At 38.7% G+C, this 20,995-nt stretch overlaps 1 protein-coding gene across 1 annotated transcript in view; it reads right to left on the bottom strand.

Annotated features, from left to right (window-relative positions):
• The window catches only part of RPS6KA5 (ribosomal protein S6 kinase A5), a 193,420-nt gene that overhangs the window by 24,141 nt on the left and 148,284 nt on the right, over window positions 1-20,995 (bottom strand). The window contains exons 8-14 of the mRNA XM_081830060.1: window positions 19,396-19,546; window positions 16,216-16,377; window positions 14,231-14,356; window positions 13,709-13,842; window positions 12,925-13,018; window positions 9,206-9,376; window positions 5,335-5,526 (exon numbers count right to left, since the gene is read on the bottom strand). Of these exons, the coding sequence (XP_081686186.1) occupies window positions 5,335-5,526; window positions 9,206-9,376; window positions 12,925-13,018; window positions 13,709-13,842; window positions 14,231-14,356; window positions 16,216-16,377; window positions 19,396-19,546 (1,030 nt within the window). The remainder of the gene's footprint in view (window positions 1-5,334; window positions 5,527-9,205; window positions 9,377-12,924; window positions 13,019-13,708; window positions 13,843-14,230; window positions 14,357-16,215; window positions 16,378-19,395; window positions 19,547-20,995) is intronic.

The following is a 20,995-nucleotide window of genomic DNA, read 5'->3' as shown; positions in this document are numbered from 1 at the left end:
CGGACCCTGCAAACTTGGAGTTTGCTTCTTTAGAGGTCTTGGTTCATGAACTCAAGTGATCAGCTGCACTATACAACAGGTAGCAAGCCACGTGTGCATGCTCTCCAATTGCTCTTCCTCCGCTTTCTTCTTTCTCCTGGGATTATGCTCCTTAGGAACATGATGAAACATACTTTAGCTTCAGGTTCTGCTTTCTACGTAGCCCAGATTAGAATACCTTTCTATTGTTGATGAACATTTGATTTGTTTCCAGTTTGGGATATTTTTGAAACATGATATATATATGTGTATATATATATATATATTTTTTTTTTTTTCTTATACACATCTTTTGGAACATAAAAATACAACTTCTCTTGGGTTTATTCCTGAGGATGAACTGCTGGGTCATTTGGTCTGTATATGTTCAGTAGATACTGCCAAACAGTTTTCCAAAATACATTCCATTTCTTAATCCTACCCTAATTCCTAAAGGATATGAATGTAGCTAAATATAAAAACGTAACCTTTATAAATACAGTTTTCTTGCTTTCTGATGTGTAATAATGCAACAGGCTATTGGGCAGAAAAACTAATTCTCCATCTTTAGAAATATTTAAAGGAGACCGGTGATCAGGGACCTTGTAGAAAAGATCCCTGCTCTAGAAGAGGTAGAAATAAACTTTAGGCTCCTCTTAACTCCAGGATCTTACAATTTTAGTTGATTATCCAGCAATCAACTTGTGTTAAAAATAATTTTGTGCAGGCAAATTGTTTGCAAATGGTGTGGCAAACAAGTATTTACATACATAAAGATATATCTATATATGTGCGTGACCACATATATATATGTACCTACACACACACACACACACACGGAGAGTGTGCACACAAGACAGAATTCGAGAGAAAGAAAAAGGAAATGTAGCAAAATGTTAGATGTTCTACAGTATTATTCTCTCAAATTTTTTCTAGGTCTGAAATTTCCAAAATGAAATTTTGAGAAAAAAGTAAAACAATAAAGTCTCCTAAATAAAACACTTGGAGAAATTATGTTTTAAGTGGAATTATATATACCCATTGGGTGGCACATAATCCTATCCTACATAAATACTTTGTTTTAGGGACTGAATGCTTGCTTGCCTCCAAAATTCATATGTTGGGGCACTTGGGTGGCTTAGTTGGTTAAGCGTCTGACTCTTGATTTCGGCTCAGGTCATGATCTCAGGGTCATGAGATCAAGCCCTGCTTCAGGTTCCCTCAGTGGGGAGTCTGCTTGAGATTCTCTCTCTTTCTTCCTCTGCCCCTCTGCCTGCTCACAAGTGCACATGCACAGTCTCTCTCTAATAAATAAATAAATAAATAAATAAATCTTTTAAAAAATTCGTATGTTGAAGACCCAACTCCCAATGTGACTATATTTAGAGACAGGGGCCTTTATGGAGGTTAATTAAAGTTACGTGCAGTCATAAGGGCGGGGTCCTGACCCAATGGGATTAGTGTCCTTATAAAAAGAAACAGCAGAGAGCTTGCTCACTCATGCTCTCTCTCCAGGCACACTCACTGAAGAAAGGCCATGTGAGGATACAGACAGCAGGTGGCTGTTTACAACCCAAGGGGAAAATCCTCACCAGACCTTAACACTGTTGGCATCTTGGTATTGGACTTTCCAGCCTCTCCAGCCTGTGAGAAAATAAATTTCTGTTGTTCAAGCCACCTAATTGGTGGCATTTTGTTATGGCAGGACCAAGCTAAGACACTGGGTAAGCTCTATTTTAATTAAAGTCCTGTATGTTTCTGACAGGGACTGCATATCCACGAGGCAGACTGGGTTGTAGTCAAGCCATATGAGACTACATGATGCAGCTTCCTGGAGTATTTGTTTTACTCAACGGGGGTAATGTAAATTATTTTCATATTATAATAGCCACAGTCATGTTTATTAGATACAACACACAAAAAGCCCATTGATTTCCATTTCTTTTTTTTTTTTTTTTTAAGATTTTATTTTTAAGTAATCTCTACACCCAATGTGGGGCTCGAACTCACAACCCTGAGATCAAGAGTTGCACACTCCACCAACTGAGTCAGCCAGGGGCCGCAAAAGGCCATAGATTTCTAAGGCAAATCAGAGACTCCAAATAAACTTTGTGCTTGCTATGGAATAACTGAGGCTTTGTATCTAGATCTTCTGGAAGTATGCATTCATTCATGTGGGAAAGTTTGCAAAGCACTCTGTTTTAGCACTGTTTAATGCACGTGCTAACTTTGTTCTTCGTCTGTATTTCATTGTGTATCTCTAAAAGGCAAAGATTTTTTAAAAACCACAACCACAACACCATGATGACACGTAAAAGAAATCAGCAGTAATTCCTTTATATCATTCAGTATCCAATCAATATTCAGATTTTTGCAACTGGGTCACATACATTGTATATATCTATTACAGTTACATCTGTATGACTTAGAGTTTGAATTTAATAAATAGGATTGAAATTAGAATTTGCTTGAATCAGAATTCAAGTAAGTGTAAATATTGCTTCAGAAGCGTCTTTTAGTTTATAGGTTCTCGGGCTATCTTTTTTGTCTCAGGAAAAACTGGGTTATTTCTCCTGTAGAACTTCCCACAGTCTGGATATTGTGGTCGTACTTCTGTGCTATCACTTAAGCGGTTCTTTGTCCCCCGCTTGTCTTAACAACTTGACAAGTAGCTCGAGAGAGAAGCATGGCTTCCATATCCATGCCATTACACAAAGTTATTTCCACAGATACGGCATTCAGAAGCTTGAAAATACCTGTCCGCGTGTCTAAGACTGTCTTTTAAAACCTTAAAGAGGGTGATGATTATAACTGACCTATATTTAAAGTAAAGGCTCTTTTACAAGGGGTAATTTTATATTACTACTAAAGTTGGAAAGCTCCTTTTGACTTAGACTAATTTTTTAGGAGAATGCTAACGAATATGTAATAGGTTTAAGTCCTTAACACGAAACTCTCCAATCTACAGAAGTTAGTTGTTTATTTTTATTTAAAAGATCTTATTCATTAATATTTAATTTTAGTTTGAAAATTATAAATGATGACTTAAAATTGCTGAAATGAAAACCATATAAAACTTAAAAATAAAAGAAGAACCATCCTGTAGAGACAACTGGCTAGCCACTGGGGGAAAACAAGCTGACACCAAAATAAATCCCAGATGGAGTACAGATTTAAGTATAAAAATAAAATATAATTCTAGAGGAAAATTTAGGAGAATGTTTTTATCATCTTGGGTTGGGGTAGGGGTGGAGGGATAATCTGACATCAAAGCCACATATCATAAGGGAAAGACTGACATCTTACTACATAGAGATAAAAAAATTCTCCATTAAACCGCCCTAAAACCCAAAAGAAAGTCCCATATTACTATAAACAAAGTTTTCAAATAACCAAATCAGAAAAAAATATCGATTTTTTGTCATTGGCAGACAAAGGATTAAAATTCTTCACAGAGCTTTATTTTTTTTATTTTTTGTAAAGATTTTATTTATTTGAGAGAGAGAGAATGAGAGACAGAGAGCACAAGAGGGAAGAGGGTCAGAGGGAGAAGCAGACCCCCTGCTGAGCAGGGAGCCTGATGCGGGACTCGATCCAGGGACTCCAGGATCATGACCTGAGCCGAAGGCAGTCGCTTAACCAACTGAGCCACCCAGGCGCCCCACAGAGCTTTAAAATAAGAAAAATTTCCCCACAGGAAAATGGGCAAAGCTCATAAACAGCAATTCATAAAAAAGAAAATATGAATGTCCAAATACATGAAAAGATGCTCAAAACTGAATATTCATCAAAGAAATGTATGCAAATTACAACAGTAGGAAATAATTTAAGATTGAAATCGATAGTATATGATGTATTCGCATACAGTTGATGAGAACATGATCTGTTAAACCTTCTAGAAGGAAATCCAGGCATATATGTCAAAATAAAGATGTGCATGCCCTTCTCGTAGGAGTCTACTCCAAGGAAATAATGAGACAAATTCAGCCACATATGTAAAAAAAAAAAAATTCATTTGCGTAGTTTGTAATTAGTGAAACACTGGAAAACACTAACTGCTCATTAGTAAAGAAATGGTTAAATGTACTCTGGAGGCCCAAACCACATGTGTAATATAATCTCATTTGTTAAAAATCCCACATAGCTGACAGAAAACACACATAACATGGTGGCGGAAGGCGGCGGGGGGTGCGGTTAGGAGCGGGGGAGCTTGAGCACATCATCTCCACACAATGAGATTATGAGTGATTTCACTTGTTCCTTAAATCTTTCTGTATTTGTCTGAAATTTTCTCTCAAAGATTATGCATTACAAATTACATGCAGAAAAAGTCAAGCTATTTTGAGAAGAAACATGCCAAGATTTTTCTAGCTTAATGTTCTGTTTCTGATCACCACAGCCAAGGACATTTTGTGAAAAGCATGCTTACCATGATTACTATAAGTTACTATAAATATTTCTCTCTTTATCTATTAATTTGTTAATTTATCCTAAATTATCTTCTTTAATTACATTTTTCATCTGAAAATCTCACAGAATGTATTTTTTTTTTTTAAAGATTTTATTTATTTATTCATGAGAGACAGAGAGAGAGAGGCAGAGGGAGAAGCAGGCTCCCAAGGAGCAGGGAGCCCGATGTGGGACTCGATCCCAGGACCCTGGGATCATGACCTGAGCCGAAGGCAGACGCTTAACCATCTGAGCCACCCAGGTGCCCCAGAATGTATTTTTTAATGTTTTCCTATTAATAAGTCAGTTTGCTATTTTCACATTATATCCAATATGCCTATCTTTTGAAAATTGCTTCTTTAAAAAAAAAAACTATATGAACTCCTATGCACATAAAACGCAGTGCCTTCAATATTTCAAAATAAACCAAAATAAAAACGTATCTTTTGAAAATATACTATTGCTTCTTAAAAAAAAAAACAACTATATAAACTCTTATGCACATAAAACATAGTGCCTTCAATATTTCAAAATAAACCAAAATAAAAGCTCCTATGTTGTCTCCAATGTAAATTTTGAAAAAGGGAAATAATCATTCTGACTCGTGTGAGGTGGTATCTCACTGAGGTTTTGATTTGGATTTCCCTGATGCCGAGCAATGTTGAGCACTTTTTCATGTGTCTGTTGGACATTTGGATGTCAAAAAAAAAAAAAGGGAAATAGTCTTGGGTCAGAACTTTCATTGGTTGTACACCAATCTGCCAATTTTCCCCACAACTTGAAGAAAAACAGCAGAGAGAGAGAGAGACAGGTAAGAGGCCATCCAGAAACCGACTAGGTTTAATGGCCCTAGGGAAATGAACTCACCAAAATGACGCCCAGGCTCCAGAGGTCACAGGACTCATCGTAGCCATTATGATTCAAGAGCTCGGGGGCCGCATAGTGCAGGGTGAAGCAGGGCGTCTTGAGAGGCTGGTTATCAGGTGGCTTTAAGCGTGCAAACCCAAAATCGATTACTTTAATTTCCAAATTGTCATTTTCATCAGTGAACAATAAATTCTGCAAGATACAAACACTTCAATTAGTCTCTCGTGATAATGTCCTGGGACTTGGGGATGCCATTTATGTATCTAGCTATACGATGATACTGGATTCAAATGCAGAGAGAGATCTGATGGGGAGGGTCTGGGAGCTGGATGTCAGCGTACTCTTGTTCTCTGCCTTGCGCTTTTTTATATTATTTCAATTGTAATGATGTCCTGTGAAACACTTTTCGACTGTACCACGCCTCTTCCCACGTCAGAGTCTTTGTCTACATTTTTCTCTCTCATGGTATTTGCCCTCTACCTCCTCCATCAACGTCCTTTCTGACGTGGCTCATGTGCACCTACTCCTCGTTTGGAGATACCACCCTCATGTGCCACCAAACTGAAGTTAGGACTTTTTCTATTTTCTGCTAGCATATTTTTTCTTTCTGGTACTTAGCATCTTGGTATTAGAAATTCAAAGTCTTCTTCCCCCATTAGGCCATAATTCCCTAATGGCAGGGACTATGTGTCCCCCTTATTTATGACTCTATTCCTAAAACCTGGTGCACTCATATAGTAGGTGCTTTGGTAAACATCTGTCCATTGAATAGTCATAAATAAAATAGCTGTCTCTAGTATATCCTATTAAAAAGACACGGTAGGGGCTCCTGGTTGGCTCGGTTGGTCTTGGGATTGTGAGTTTAAGCCCCACGTTGGGTGTAGAGATTACTTGAATAAATTAAAAAAAACTTCAAAAAAGAAAGAAAGAAAGAAAGAAGACATGGTAAAGACATACATTACATTTCAGAAATATTTTCTCTAAAACAATTAATACTTAAACATTTTTTGATGCTTAATGGATAATATCCCTCAGTTATTCAGAAAACACTGTTCTCTTGAATCCCTCGTCTGCCAAGCCTTCTCGGTCACTAAGGCTTTACTGTATTGTTTTTGTGTTTATCACACATTTAATAAATGCTGTCTGATGCACAGTCATCACTTTTATTAGTCTATCAAGCTAGTACCCACAGTAAGTGACTCCAATTCTATTGTCTTCAGACATCCTGACAAAACCTGTTATGTGTCTTTATGTTTATTAAATTATTCCTCAGATCTGCAACATCATTTGCTTTGTTACTATTATTCCAGCTAAAATAAAAGACATCACAGAAGGCTTCATTCATACCAAGAAGAAAAATCTTCTACACCTTCCATTCAAAAGTTAAAAATGAATAAAGTGGGAGGAAAGAAAAGCAAAAATATTAAAAAGTTTTCTTAAATGTTCTATTATACAATGCTTGATCCTGAATTTGTGATGGAATTAAAATGTGGATGTGATTGAATGTAGGGTTCACCACCACTAAGTCAGAGCTGGGGTTCACGCGCCTGCACTCGGGAGAAGTCTCTCAGCAAACGACTGCCGAGACCCTCTGTGGCCAAGCACTGGGCTATGTGCAGAGGCGTGAAAAGCACCCCTGGCCCCCGGCTTCACTGAGCCTGCTGAGCCTTTGGAAATGACTTCAGTTTATTCTATATTAAGGCTGGCAGAGGACTCCCTTAGCCACCGTTCTTGAAATGAAGGAGACTCCACTCTCCGAGTGGAGTTGGGTGTGCATGGGGAGGGGTGGCAGGAAGCAAGGGCCTTTCAGCTTCATCTCAAGTCCCACCTGAAACTAATTTGATGTAGTTTTTCTTAATCTTTCAAGAGTATGGGGTCCAGTTTGAAAAGTACAAAGCAGCCCACCAGGAATGTTAGCCAGCTTCTAAATTTGTCTGCTGCTGACCTAGAATTTAGGATTTTGCCTAAGCAGAAAGCCAGGGCCACATAAATATAAACCAAAAGATATATAATCAGATCTTAAAATATGACATCAATGGGAAAGGAATTAAACTTTTAGTCTGGAAATAATATACTCTGCCATTTAAAAGTCCAAGTGAAAGTTATTTTATTAGGAAGATGTTAGTACAAAGGCACATTTTCATCTCTCCAAAGTTTATTTTGATTTAGGGCTATAACTATAGTAGAATGTCCTAAATAATCTGACAATTCTTCATTTCAAATGATTATTTGAAAGAAAAGATTTGTAACAAGTAAGAAGAATTAAGCAACATAAGTATCTTTTTTATCAGTAAAATAGGAAGGCAAATTTAAATTCTGTTGGAGAGGACAGTTGCCTCATTTGAGACTCATGGGATGACAGATGGCCAGTTATCAAAGAATAAAACATGTGAAAATGAATTCTATACAGTCATGGAACAGATCTTTTCAATTAAAAAAATTACATGCTTGTTCCTTGTCTATCAAGAAAACATTTAAGTGGTGTGCTTTCACATTTAAAAATAGATCACTAATCTCTGATGTACAGAGCACCATATTTTCAGTGGGTGTTCTGTAGGAGAGTGAGAACGCGGATGAAGGAAGAAGAGGGGGAGCGACCATAGTGGCAAGTTCATAAAACACAACTCACTTTTGACTAATTACTAGTAATATGAATAACAGTAACAGGAAGTCCACAGACAGAAGTTTACATGCTTTAGAATCAATTATATTTGGATGCACAAAATTCCATTTTTAGGAGCGCCTGGGTGGCTCAGTCAGTTAAGCATCTGCCTTCGGCTCAGGTCATGATCTTAGGGTCCTGGGATCGAGCCCCGCATCGGGCTCCCTGCTCAGCGGGGTGTCTGCTTCTCCCTTTCCCTCTGCCCCTCTGCCTTCTTGTGCTCTCTCTCTCTCATAAATAAATAAAATCTTAAAAAAAATAAATAATTCCATTTTTAAAACATCCTCTTCCTACCAATGATCCAAGATACTTAAACAGGCAAAAAATGGTGCTTTTAGAGACATATTCTTTTGTGGTTTAACACAAAAAATAAACTCCAAGTAAATTATTATTTAAAAAAATTTTGACAATGCATTATAATCACATGGTAATTAAAAATGAAGTTCTATTTTAAAGAGGAAATATGTGTAATTTTGCATATGGTAAAGGATGAGTCATTGTTATGCTTTTATAAATTATTGGGTTTTGTTTTTTAATTTTCATTATTATTTTGATGATTTCCTAAAGGGGGAATTTTCACATTTTTGATACTAAAAAGGGATATTCTAGAGCTAGAATCTTTTCTATAAACCTTTTGAAAGAAGAAATATATAAAAAGGGGCTGCTTCTGCATTGCTACACAATTCTATAAATATAATACATGAGCAAAGAGAAGCACATACAGGGATGGTACAACTAATTAAACCAAGACAATTCTTCATGTTTAAATATTTAGAACAGAATTATATACATTCCTATTCATGAGCTAATCAATTTGATGACAAAAATGGAAAATAAGCTTTCACAATACATTATTTAAAAAAAAAACCTCTAAAATGATACACATATAGAAAGGATATTATTTTCTGCTACAAAAATTTCCATTGCTATTTTTAGCCCACAACTGTTGCATAAAGTATTTCTTCCATAAAAGGCTCTCACACTTACAAATATAACCTCAAGATGATCTGTTGGCAAAAAAAAAAAAAAGACAAATTTATTTTAGACTAAAATAGAAGAGAAAGAGAATCCAAGAAACGGGATCTCTGCAAGTATCTATTTAGCAGAAAGCCCTAAACAACGAAACAAGAAGAGCCCACCCGGCCGTGGGGGGTGTTTGGTACTAAGAAGGTTAGACTGAGTGACAGGAGGGAGCACTTCACGTGATACCTCGGGCTTCAGGTCCCTGTGCACCACGCCCACATCATGCATGTGGCTCACGGCCGAAACGAGCTTCCGCATGATGCAGCTGGCTTCAGTCTCACTGAAGTGTTTCTTTTTCTTAATGCGTTCAAACAGCTCTCCCCCGTTCAGAAGTTCCATCACCAGAAACGTGTGAAGCTAGAAAGGAAAAAAGAACGCGGAGGGCTTTCATGAAGAGAAGTGTATTTACAGATGAAACATTCCTGGACTATTAACTATTGCCAATAAATTTAGATAATCCCTTGTTAAAATAATCAACAGCAAGTCTTAATGGTGGAGAGGAAAGAATTGAAGGATAACGTGGCTTTTTTAGAATTCTATTTTGGTCATGGAAAATTTCAAGTGCTGCAGTGAAATCTTTATATATCCCTTCCTTGACTAGTTCTTTCATTTGAATTCCATTCCAACCCTCTCTTGTCAAGTTTACAGATCTTTCTTTTTTAAAGTGTGACCTAGTGCTGATAATAATGTGAAATCGTCTGCTTTAAATAATAGAGAAGATTAATGACAGAGTATATGGGCAACTGCCCACAGGAGACCTGACCCACCCACGGAATGGCAAATACATCTTTTAAAAAAGGTGCTGTTTCATGAAGGCACTCTGAACCTCCTGTGAGAGCTCAACGGATTAGTTTCAGGGTTCCTTATTAATATCCACGGCAAATACCCATAGCTCAACGTGGTGTTTTATTGTTTTTGTGTGTTTTTTTTTTTTAATAACTGCTTTGGATACCAATGGCATTATCTTAATTTAAATAGTTTAAAAATTATTTATTTACTATGCCTTGCATACATGTCCATAAAGAAAGTAACATAGGAGCAATCAAAAAGCAAAGGAATTGTATCAGCTCTCAAATGAACACAAACATGTAGTTTAAAAAGATACCCAATCAAGAGATTCAGGTGCTATGTATTACAGAACCAACATCATTGAACAAATAAGCTTCCTTCTGAATTAGCAAAATCCAGAAAAAAAAAGCTTCATAAAAAAGGTAATTATCCTGTACATATTGGGCAAATTTTAAAAGGTGAACCTTTTTAATAAGAGAATTGCTTCCAGGCTACCAGAGATCAAGCTAATTTGAGTTTCTACATACAACAGATACGGTCAAAGTTGAAGGTCGGCTATAAGCATATGCCAATGAGCTTTTTAAAAAAATGGGAGGGCAATACCTGTAAGTGGTTTAAAAGATAGGTGTTAGAGTCAAACCTGGATCGGAATGGCACTTCTGCTACTTACTTATGACCCTGGGGATGCTACTTAACATCTATGAGCTTTAGGACCCTTACTGATAAAACAGGTAACAGTGAGAAAATGTATATGAGACAGTTGGATAATGGTCCTCCGGAGACGTCCGTATCCAAATCCCCAGAACGTGTGGACGTTACCTGATATGGTAAAGGGACTTTGCAGATGTAATTAAAGATCTTGAGATGGGAAGAGTGTCTAAATTATCCACCAGAGCCAACAGTATGGGATGGGACTATGGAAACAAGAGACTGGAGCGATATAAAGAAGGTTCATGAGCCAAGGAACGTGAGCAGTCTCCAGAAGCTAAAAAAAAGGCAAGCAAATGGACTGTCCCTTAGAGTCTCCAGAAGGAACCAGCCCTGCTGACACCCGGACTTTACACCAGGGAGACTGATTTTGAACTTCTCATCTCCAGACCGTACGATTATAAATTGGTACTGCTTAGGTTTGTGGTAATTTGTTACAGCAGCAAGAGGAAACGAATACAGCTCCCGGTACACTGGGTCGGAGGCTGAAGACCCACCCTCATCGATTTCACCCATTAGTTGAAGAGAAGATTATGTGCACCTGGGGGTGATCAGGGCAACTATGTCATCTATACAGAGAAAATCACCCAAGATATCAATAGCAGAATGATAATATATCTTCATATATTTGTACTAGTATATATAGGATTATATCATGACACAACTTACAGTCAGTACTTTTTTTTTTTTTTTTTTTTGAGACAGCTCGGGGAGAGGGGCAGAGGGAGAAGAGAGAGTATCTTAAGCACGCTCCATGCCCAGTGTGGAGCCTGATTCGGGGCTCGATCTCACAACCCTGAGATGATGACCTGAGCCGAAACCAAGAGTCGGACGCTTAACTGACTGAGCCATTCAGGCGCCCTTCAGTAACTCTTTAATATAAAAATAACAAATAATAAATTGATCCTGTGGCGTAAGTACAAAATTAGGGATGCAGTTCCTGAGATCTGATATCGCGTGAACATAAGAGACTGAATGTCTCTGCGGGGACGTAGCTGGGCACAAGCCCCAAACCAGAGGGCAGTGTCAAATGTCATCCTCCAATCCCTTGATGATCATGTGAATCATCTTCAACAGGAGAATGTCCAAGCTCTTTTTAAGCACCTCCAGTGGATGGGGGACTCATTACTTCTACTGGAGTTGGGTAGCCCGATGACATGGTGGCAATTGGAGGAGCATGGAGAGTAGCTCCCCGAAGCCCTCACTTCAAAGATACTCCTTTTTTCTGACTATGAGAACCACAGAGCAAGTAGATGACAATGTCATTTTTGGGTGCTCTCTCCATGTTACTGCCTCCCCTGAGGCAGCAGAGCTCTGAAGTTGGACTGCTTGGGTCTAGAGCCCAGCATTACCACTTACGAACTGTGAGACCCTGTTATTTAACTTCTGTGAGTTTCCATTTTCTCACCCCATGGTGTTACTATAAGGACTGAATAACACATGTGGAATCTGGGACGGTACCTGGCCCGGTGAGGTATGCAATAATAAAGGGCAAGGTTATTGTGGTTAAGACATCACTGCCGTGGTACCCTGGGAACTTCCCGTATGGTAGAGCACTGGGCCATGGCCTACCCAGGACGTGGTGTTACGGCAGCACATGGAGACAGCCCAGGACGGGAGCCCAGGTTTTCCCGACGAGACGCTCACGGCCTTGCAGTGTGACCACAGACAAGTCTCATGACCCTTCTGAGTCTGTTTCTTCTTTGTTAAACTTAGGGTAAGTCGCATCCAGGACTGGGTTTGGCTCTTGTGCTTAGCATGTTGTCTTAATAGGAGCGTGTCAGCTCACCCAGTCCCAGGGGGAAAGGTAACTGTAATGGAAGGTGGCAGCGGAGGGGAGGGGAAGAGGCATGGACCTGACACAGTGGCAGTCCTGCCACGTGCAGAGTTACACGCTTCTGCACTCGGTTCCTGTTGGAAAGCAGGACCAGGAGAGGAGGGGGCAGCGTGACCTGGCCCCCTGGAGTAAGATGAGAGGAGCAGCTTTGCCCTTCTGCGTCGCCTCTCTTCTTCAGCTTGCACTAATTAGGCTTACGACTGTCTAAGTTCTATCCGGAAGTGAAAAGAAGGTTGAAGGCTGATAAGTAACGGACTACTGAGAACTATCCGGTGATTAAGCTACCGTGGGCAGCAGCTGAACTGGTGACAAGCAGAGTGCAGCTTGTGACAGCGCCACTGGCCCCTGCCCCTCTCTCCTCCGTCCACATCCTATGTGCCCACTGTTGAGGGAGAAGAGCAGACGTGAAAGGATGCATTGGTTTGGGGGAGGGGTAAGAAGTTTCTCTGCCTTCTCTAGGGGCTGGGTATTCTCCCACATCCCTGACTCTGATCCTGCAGCACCAACAAGACTGGTAAAAAGTAGAACCCTCTATGTGAATCAGAATGCACAGAAAAATTGTGTCAAATACCTGATCGTGAAAAATTTCATGCAGCTTCACGATATTGGGGTGTCCTTCACAGAGCTTCAGAGCTGTGATTTCTTTCTGAGTATTGGCTTCCATCCTGCAAGATGAGAGCGGTTAGCCCCCACGTACATACTCCTCTTCACCAAGTTTTTATGTCCCGATTGTCCCAACCCGAATTTTGTGTTTATTGACAGTGCATTCAGAATGTAACTGTCAAAGTATCAAAATGAGGTCTCTATGACAGTAGTGAGTCATCCTACCCACCAGAACAAGTAATGCGTTATTCCCGAGACAATGATTATTTCTGAGTCAGAAGAGAGCCAATCCTATGAAGAAATGGATGCCTGACTTGCCTGACATTTTGGAAATAGGAATACATAATCATGGAGGTAATAATGAGTTACCGAAACGACGAGCTGGCTCGCAAAGCTACCAGCAAACTGCTAAGTCATTTCAGAAAAAAAAAAAAAAAAAAAAAGTATTTCAAATCTATAACTATTAGGAACAGCAACAGCTGCTGAGCACATCTGATTGCCGCTGCAACAGAAAATGTTCTCGCAGGAACCTCGAAAGCCTGTCACCCTATGATTTATGTCTCAGATGGATTACTTTAACAGCAAACATCCAGTAGAGTCAGAAGGATAATGGATCAGCTAATGAGCTGAATGGCTAAACCCATGGGTGAAAAGCCTTACAAGAAACCATTGATTTTAAAATAAAAATCCTAATTTACAGAATTCATTGACCGGGATGAATCCACACAGAAGAATGCCAGACACAGTCCTACCTTTTGCTGATTATTTTGACTGCAAAGGCTTGGTTACTTTTTTTGTGTATGCACTTTCGACAAATTGAAAAACTTCCCTCTCCCAGTGGCTTGTCCTTCAGATCCAGGTCATAGTGCTGATAGAATGGGGAGTCCTGATAAGAAACCAACGTCATTTAACTTAAGAAAATACTAGGAATGCAGAGGGATAAATAACATTGTAGAGTAAAAGAACATTATTTATGTTAATAAATATGCATGGGATACATTTAGAATCTTCTAAGATTCATCTTACTTTTAGCTCATTTCTACTTTCATCTATATAACTTTTTAAGACATATAATTGGCTATCGTTGTAAAAAGGAGTTCATTGAAATTGATGTGACTAATTCTCTAGGGCAAATATTGCTATTTCCACTTATTCATTTCCTAAAACTGCATCTTAGTCAAACGGCAAATCTCTTATGTTCACCGGCCTTGACAATGTTAATTAGTGTTGGTATTTAAATGATAACTGTGTCATTTAATTAACCACGTCTATACCTTCATCATTGCGCTCCTGGCAACATTTGTCACTCCAGGACGTTCAACTCCCATGTGAAATTGAAAAGGATCTATTACAGCTGCATTACGTTTGAACAGAATAGATGGAGCAACAAAAGAATAGCCCTAAAAAAAGAAAAGGAAGAGTAAAGAATGAGGATTTGCAATTTCCCACGTTAGCACAGACCAGACTGTAATAATTTTTTTCTAAAATCAAGAAAAGAGACTGAAAAACATTCAAATATGTGTTAAGATGAATCTCATTTTATTTGTAATCTAAAATGCAAGGTTATTTCAAATCAATAGAAAAATGCTTTTCAGAAAAGGAGAGAATGCCATCTTCTGGTAGAATTAAACCAATTCAAAAGTAAAGGCAGAAAAACCTTCTTTCCTATTCCACCCCCAATATCTGACTCACAGCTGTAATTCTTTTATTTATTTATTTACTTTTTAAATTTAATTTTATTTTATTATGTTATGTTAGTCACCATATAATACATCATTAGTTTTTTGATGTAGTGATCCACGATTGTTTGCGTAAAACACCCAATGCTCCATGCAGAACGTGCCCTCCTTAATACCCATCACCAGGCTAACCCATCCCCCCACCCCCCTCCCCTCTAAAACCCTCAGTTTGTTTCTCAGAGTCCATAGTCTCTCATGGTTCGTCTCTCCCTCCGATTTCCCCCCCTTCATTTTCCCCTTCCTTCTCCTAATGTCCTCCATGCTATTCCTTATGTTCCACAAATAAGTGAAACCATATGATAATTGACTTTCTCTGCTTGATTTATTTCACTTAGCATAATCTCCTCCAGTCCCATCAGAAAGGATGAATACCCAACTTTTACATCAACATGGATGGGACTGGAGGAGATCACAGCTGTAATTCTTTTGCATTGCTGATAAAAGTTCGCTTACAAACAACTAACTTCTCGAAAGTGTAGAGTTTAAGGTATTAAACAAAGTAGTCCAAGGGCTCTTGTTTATTGTTATTCCAAAGGCTACAGTTTGTTTCTAATTTAGCAATTATTTGGCTCATTATCCTTCCTTAGACTAAAAATTTTAAATTGAGTTTTGGGAAAGAAATAAAATCAAATGTCAGAACGATGTGCTGAACCAAAAGTGGTATAGTGATAGATGATTAATCTGTTCAAGCTGGAACATTCATTAGTTCGAAGAACATTTTTTAGATATCTACTCTGTGCCCAGTCATGTGCTAGATGTTAGGGTCTTTAAGGTCCAGAGACACAGCCCAGGTGACCAGATTAAGCCCTACCAATGGGACACTTAACGAGGGTCAAGAAGGGAAGCTCTGATGCCATTTAAAAGTTAGTATTGATGGGGCGCCTGGGTGGCTCAGTCGGTTAAGCGTCTGCCTTCGGCTCAGGTCATGATCCCAGGCTCCTGGGGTCGAGCCCCGGCATCGGGCTCCCTGCTCAGCAGAGAGCCTGCTTCTCCCTCTCCCTCTGCCTGCCGCTCTGCCTACTTGTGCTATCTCTCTGTCAAATAAATAAATTTAAAAAAATCTTTAAAAAAAAAAAAAGTTAGAGTATTGCAAGTCTGAGGAAGATCTTTTTCTAAGTATTAAATCTTTTCCAAATCTTCAGGAGTTAGAAAGCAGTTTAGATTACTCACTGAGGAGAAAGAATCAGGTAACACTTTTTATGAACTGAAGAAAATTTTATATGGATAGAGGTAAAATAAAGTAGTATTGTATTTTTCTGTAAGAGAGCCTGAACAGAAATAAAATTTCAAGTAAGAAATCAGCACCACTTTATATAAAAAAACAACCACATAAGTAATATCTACTATTTAACAGACCCTAAGCTTCAGTTAATAATGGGCAGTATCTCTATATTTGATAATTTTGAAGAGATTAGAGAATCTTGTTTTTAAGATGCCAAGAACACTTTTCATATGGGAAAATTAATCTTTTTTCCAGAGCACATGTGGCCTCTGTGCATGAGCATGCTCCTGGAGATTACCTGAAACAGCCTCTCGGAGCTCTGGGGCAGTGCTGCGGGCGAGTAGGTGGGGTCCATCTCCGTGAACTCTTCTGCAAAGTTACTCACATCTAATTCGTCTCGGATGACTGGCTTAAATGGCGCGAGCACTTTTTTGGCAGCTAAATCATCCCAATTTATTTTCTAAAACAGAGAAAGAAAATTGGTACAAAGTTGAAACCAACAAAGTTGAAGTATTTTCTGAGAACTGTCTAAGAATAACAAACACAGATTAGGGTTTTAATTGGTTGATAGGGAAAGAGCACATATTTCAAACCAATAATTAAAATTTTTTTTTTTTCCCCCAAGCACAAGCACATTTTCTGACTGCAGTTGATGGCTCCAGCCAATGCTCTGTCCTAAAGATGAGATGGCCTTCCATCACTGTGGGGTCTTGCAGTGTCCTCTGGGGGGACACCAGGATATCCTAGTCCAACGTTAGGCATAACAGAAAAATTACTTTTGTCCTGACCCTCCTGAGAAAGGTGTGAGGCCAGAACAAAACAAAACTGAACTGTAATAAAGGGCTTTTCAATGCTCTATGGATATGAGTATTAACTCTAAAGGAATATCCCTATTTTCTAGAGGCAGTGTTAAAGTGGCTTTCGGCCTATACTTGGTTTCCCTCCTGGTCATCTGGACAGATTAGAAAATAAACACACTATAAATCATGCACTTGTTTATGTCTCTAAGTATAAATGATACTGTCATACTGATGTGATCATCTTTTTTGCATTTAACTGTATTCTAGCTTTTTAAATACTGCTTCTTTCCCCCCATGCCAGTCGCTTACTGCCTGATAAAGTGCTGTGTTTTATCTTATTCAAATTCAACTCTGTGCTCTATTTTCTTTGTGCTCCTTCTGTCACTTAAAACAACCTCAGATACTCCTTACTGAATTGAATCCTACAGCTATCCTATTAACATATTTCCTCAAATCTAAGATGTCATCACTTATAGTGAGATAAACCACTATTTTATGTACCATTACGAAAGAAAAGGCATCATCAACTAGAATGGTTACAATGTCCATTGTAAGACCCATTCTGATTTCAGAGATGGTTGATGACATTGGCTAAGTTTAATCAACTAACATAAATGTTTTTATTATGCCCTCTTGTGGAGGCAATGTAGAAAAAAATCATTAGATTACAGATCTTCACATTTTTCAGTTAGAGTGGGCTTTAGAGATCATTTAGCTCATCTCCTTTACTTGATCCAGATAGAAATTGAAGGCTGGAAGTAAGAACTAACCTTTCTCACTTAAACATTAGCCAGTGGAAGGGTCAGTCTCTTGATTTTCTAGTTAGTGTTCTGTCCTCTGTGTGGCTATAATGTTTTCCATTACAAGCATATGATTTGTGCTTGGCTATTTATACACACATTAAAAGAAACTTCCAGAGTAAAGGGGTAATTTAAAGGAATATGTTGTTAGCAGGAGAACATTTGGTATGTAGAAAATTGAATGCTATTATGCTCCTCTCCACCTTCTCTCCATTTAGGTCTTTATAAGTTGGAGTCTGGTCTTTCCTCGAGTGTCCTTGTTATTTAAAAAGCAAGGCAATTAAATAACCTAAAATTACTATTCCAAGCTATAGAAAAGAAAAATTTCTCTAATATGAAAGACATACTGTAATATTCACAAATATAGGGAACCACACAGAAAAAGATCCTAGGGAAATATGACTGAGGCATTTTGCTTGAGTACTTTCTTAAATCTTAACTTATTGTTAAATTTTGAGCCAGATTTCTCAAAAACATATTTGAAATAGTTTGTTCAAATATTAATCTTTGTAAGCCATGCTAATTTATGAAATGCACACACTGAGAAGTTAATTTTATTCTAAATGTATTTCTGTTACTGAACTTCCAAAAGATATATAGTAATATATTTTTAAATGGGTTACAACTGAGAGACTGATGTTATTTTTTTGAGTATAGAAATAGAGAGGTAATTCTTATTCTCAGCCATTATTTGTTTCTCTATATTTAAAAAACAATAGATGACAAAAAGGTTACTCTACAGCAGAGCTTTTTCTTTGTTTTGTTATGCTATTTTCATTTGTTTTGGTGATAATACTGTAAAAACTCAGTTTGCAGAGTAAAAATAAAACTTGGATGGTCCCTTTAGACCATGAATACCTAGAGGTCATGTTTGTTGAGGTGATAAAATTATTTAAAAGTCCTAAGTTCATAGGGTACCTGGGTGGCTCATCTGGTTAAACATCTGACTCTTGATTTAACTCGGGTCATGATCTCAGGGTCCTGAGATGGAGCCCCTAGCTGGGTTCTGCGCTGAGCACTGAGCTTGAAGCCTGCTTGGGATTCTCTCTCTCCATCTCCCTCTGCCCCTCCTACACCCCATCCCCTGCTTGCGCATCGTGTGTTCCCCCTCTCTCTCTTAAAAAAAAAAGTCATTAAGTGCAGGGTTTTAAAAACTGAGGTTATGGTGTGCCAGGTTGACTGCTTAGATTGAAATAACTAGCCAAGTTGGCCAACTTAACTTTTTTCCCCCCAGTTATCTATAATTTTGGAGGTTTTTCTTCTTTGTTTTTTTTTTGTTGTTGTTGTTGTTAATAAATTGAGCAAACTAAGTTGAGCAGATGTATTGGTGCTCTGTAGAATGGCCTCATTAGGCTTTTTAAGGATAAGCAAAAAAAAAAAAAAGAATAATTAATTCTATGTTGCAGATACACAACTGAGAAATAGGTAGATTTTTAATTGTCTGAGATAGCTCCTGAGGAAAGAAGGAAAAATGAAATCGTTGTCTAAAAGGTGGAACACACTGGCAGGAATGGCTCATGAACTGAGAGAAAAGTAAAAAATAAAAGCCTCTTTGGTCCAGATGCCTAAATTTCAAAATCGTAAATAGAAACCAGTACTCAAAACTGGAACCAAAAAGCTTATGGAAGACTGAATGCCTTTATGGTCCTCCCCACTCTTAACTTCATTTAGGGAGAAAAAGACCATTTAGGTGTCTCCAAGTAGAATTTTGATCTTTGGATTTTTCCAGGGTCCCCGTCATTTTAAAAAAAGCTGCAACGTATGTGAAAATAGGGAGCAAAGATCCCCAAAAGGGACCCCATTCACTCATTTCACCAAGAATGCCAAGCACCCTGCAAATAGTAGGGCGTACGAAACCATCTGTTCAATATATTTCACCTGAAAAAAGAGATGTTCTTTGATTTCATCTGCATCACGTGGGCCACATCCCAATCTTTTCTTGGGATCTTTCATCAAAAGACGCTGAATTAGGTCTTTAGCTAAAGCACTCATTTCTTGAGGATATGGAGGCTCACTTTTTAATATTCTCCTGCAGGCAGATAAAACTTGCTATTAAAACAACCAGAGGATGAGGTTATAGTGACAGTATTCTTAGCAAAACAAGTATTGTGCAACACACTTTGAAACTGAGCTATACGTGAAAACCGGAGCAAGAGTATTTAAAACGAGATACCATGAAATCAAATTTCTGAAACTTAAAAAAGCAGAAACAGAAAGTGTTGGATCATTTTTCAGTATAAGGCACTCCTAGTGGGAAGCCACCATCCCAAATACTTAATTGGAAAAAAATATATGAAGGCTTGGGACCTCCCATCTGTGGACTTGATTCTGATGAAAGAGTTCCCAACGGAAACAACTCCCAATAAACTCAGGGAAGTCAATCCAGCCCTCAGATTGGAAAGGACAAAAGCAACTCCAACCATACCTGCCTCTCTTCTCCTTCCCCGTGTGCCAGTGAACACAGGGCCCAGCAGGAAGGGCGAGGGGAGGCAGGCCAAGACGGAGAGTCAGAGCCACTTGGACATGGCTCCACTCCTAATATCTGAACACGAGCACCAGACCTGGGGCTTTTTGTGGGATGGAAGCATCTGCTTCATTATCTGCTACTATAAAACAGGCAGGTGAGCCCTATAAGGAACTCAAAGATAACATCTACTATTTATTACGGAAGGTAAACAAGATAATCAAGGTTCTTGATGAAATATTTGAATTTATTCTAAGGTCATGGAAGAAATCAATCCAACCAAATGTACCTTTTGCCCCTGTTAAAAGGAAGATCAATAATGAGAAGGGATAATGAAGGGGACAGATTGAAATTAAGAAGCTTAACACGGTATACATGGAGATAAATAGTTATTCCTTTATTTGGATTTGCAAAATGATAGCCTGGTGTGTATTAAAATATTAATAACCATTATGGAACAGAATCAGATAACACGTTTGTAAGAGACAGCATAGCCGGGTAAGAACATGGACTCTGGGGCCAGCCAGAATTCAAACTGGCTCTGTGGAGTACTGGCTGTGTGACTCTGAGATAGTTGATTAACCTCCTTAATACCACGGTTTCCTTAACCTGAAGTGGGTATGGTGGTGCTTACATGGGTGAAAACATGACGAACAGGGCTTGGCATTGCCCTTGGAACGTAGCAAGTGCTTGACCTACGTGCGCTACCGTTAGACCCCCTCCTGCTAGAGCCGCCCCAGAGAAAACCTCAGCCAGTCGCCACCAAGAATCAGGGAAAGGATCAGTGGCTTTGGACTGAAAATTCCAGCAGTGTTGTTCATTTCAAATCTAATCCGACTTCTTGCACTCCACCCTGGGGACGCGAGAAAACGCTGGCAGAACAAGGGAAAAAAATAAGCAGTACTCTTTTTTCTTTTTGATTCTTTAGTACACGCCCATGGCTCACTGCTCGGCAGGGTTTTCAGCGTTAGAGACGATCCTCTCCTCAGATCAGGCCCAGGCATATCCGACAGA

Source organism: Leptonychotes weddellii, chromosome 9 (genome assembly GCF_054177405.1).
Source record: "Leptonychotes weddellii isolate Sample4059 chromosome 9, ASM5417740v2, whole genome shotgun sequence".
Taxonomy (NCBI): Eukaryota; Metazoa; Chordata; class Mammalia; order Carnivora; family Phocidae; genus Leptonychotes; species Leptonychotes weddellii.
Note: the sequence above shows the minus strand (reverse complement) of the source record. Positions and strands in the feature narration are given on the sequence as shown.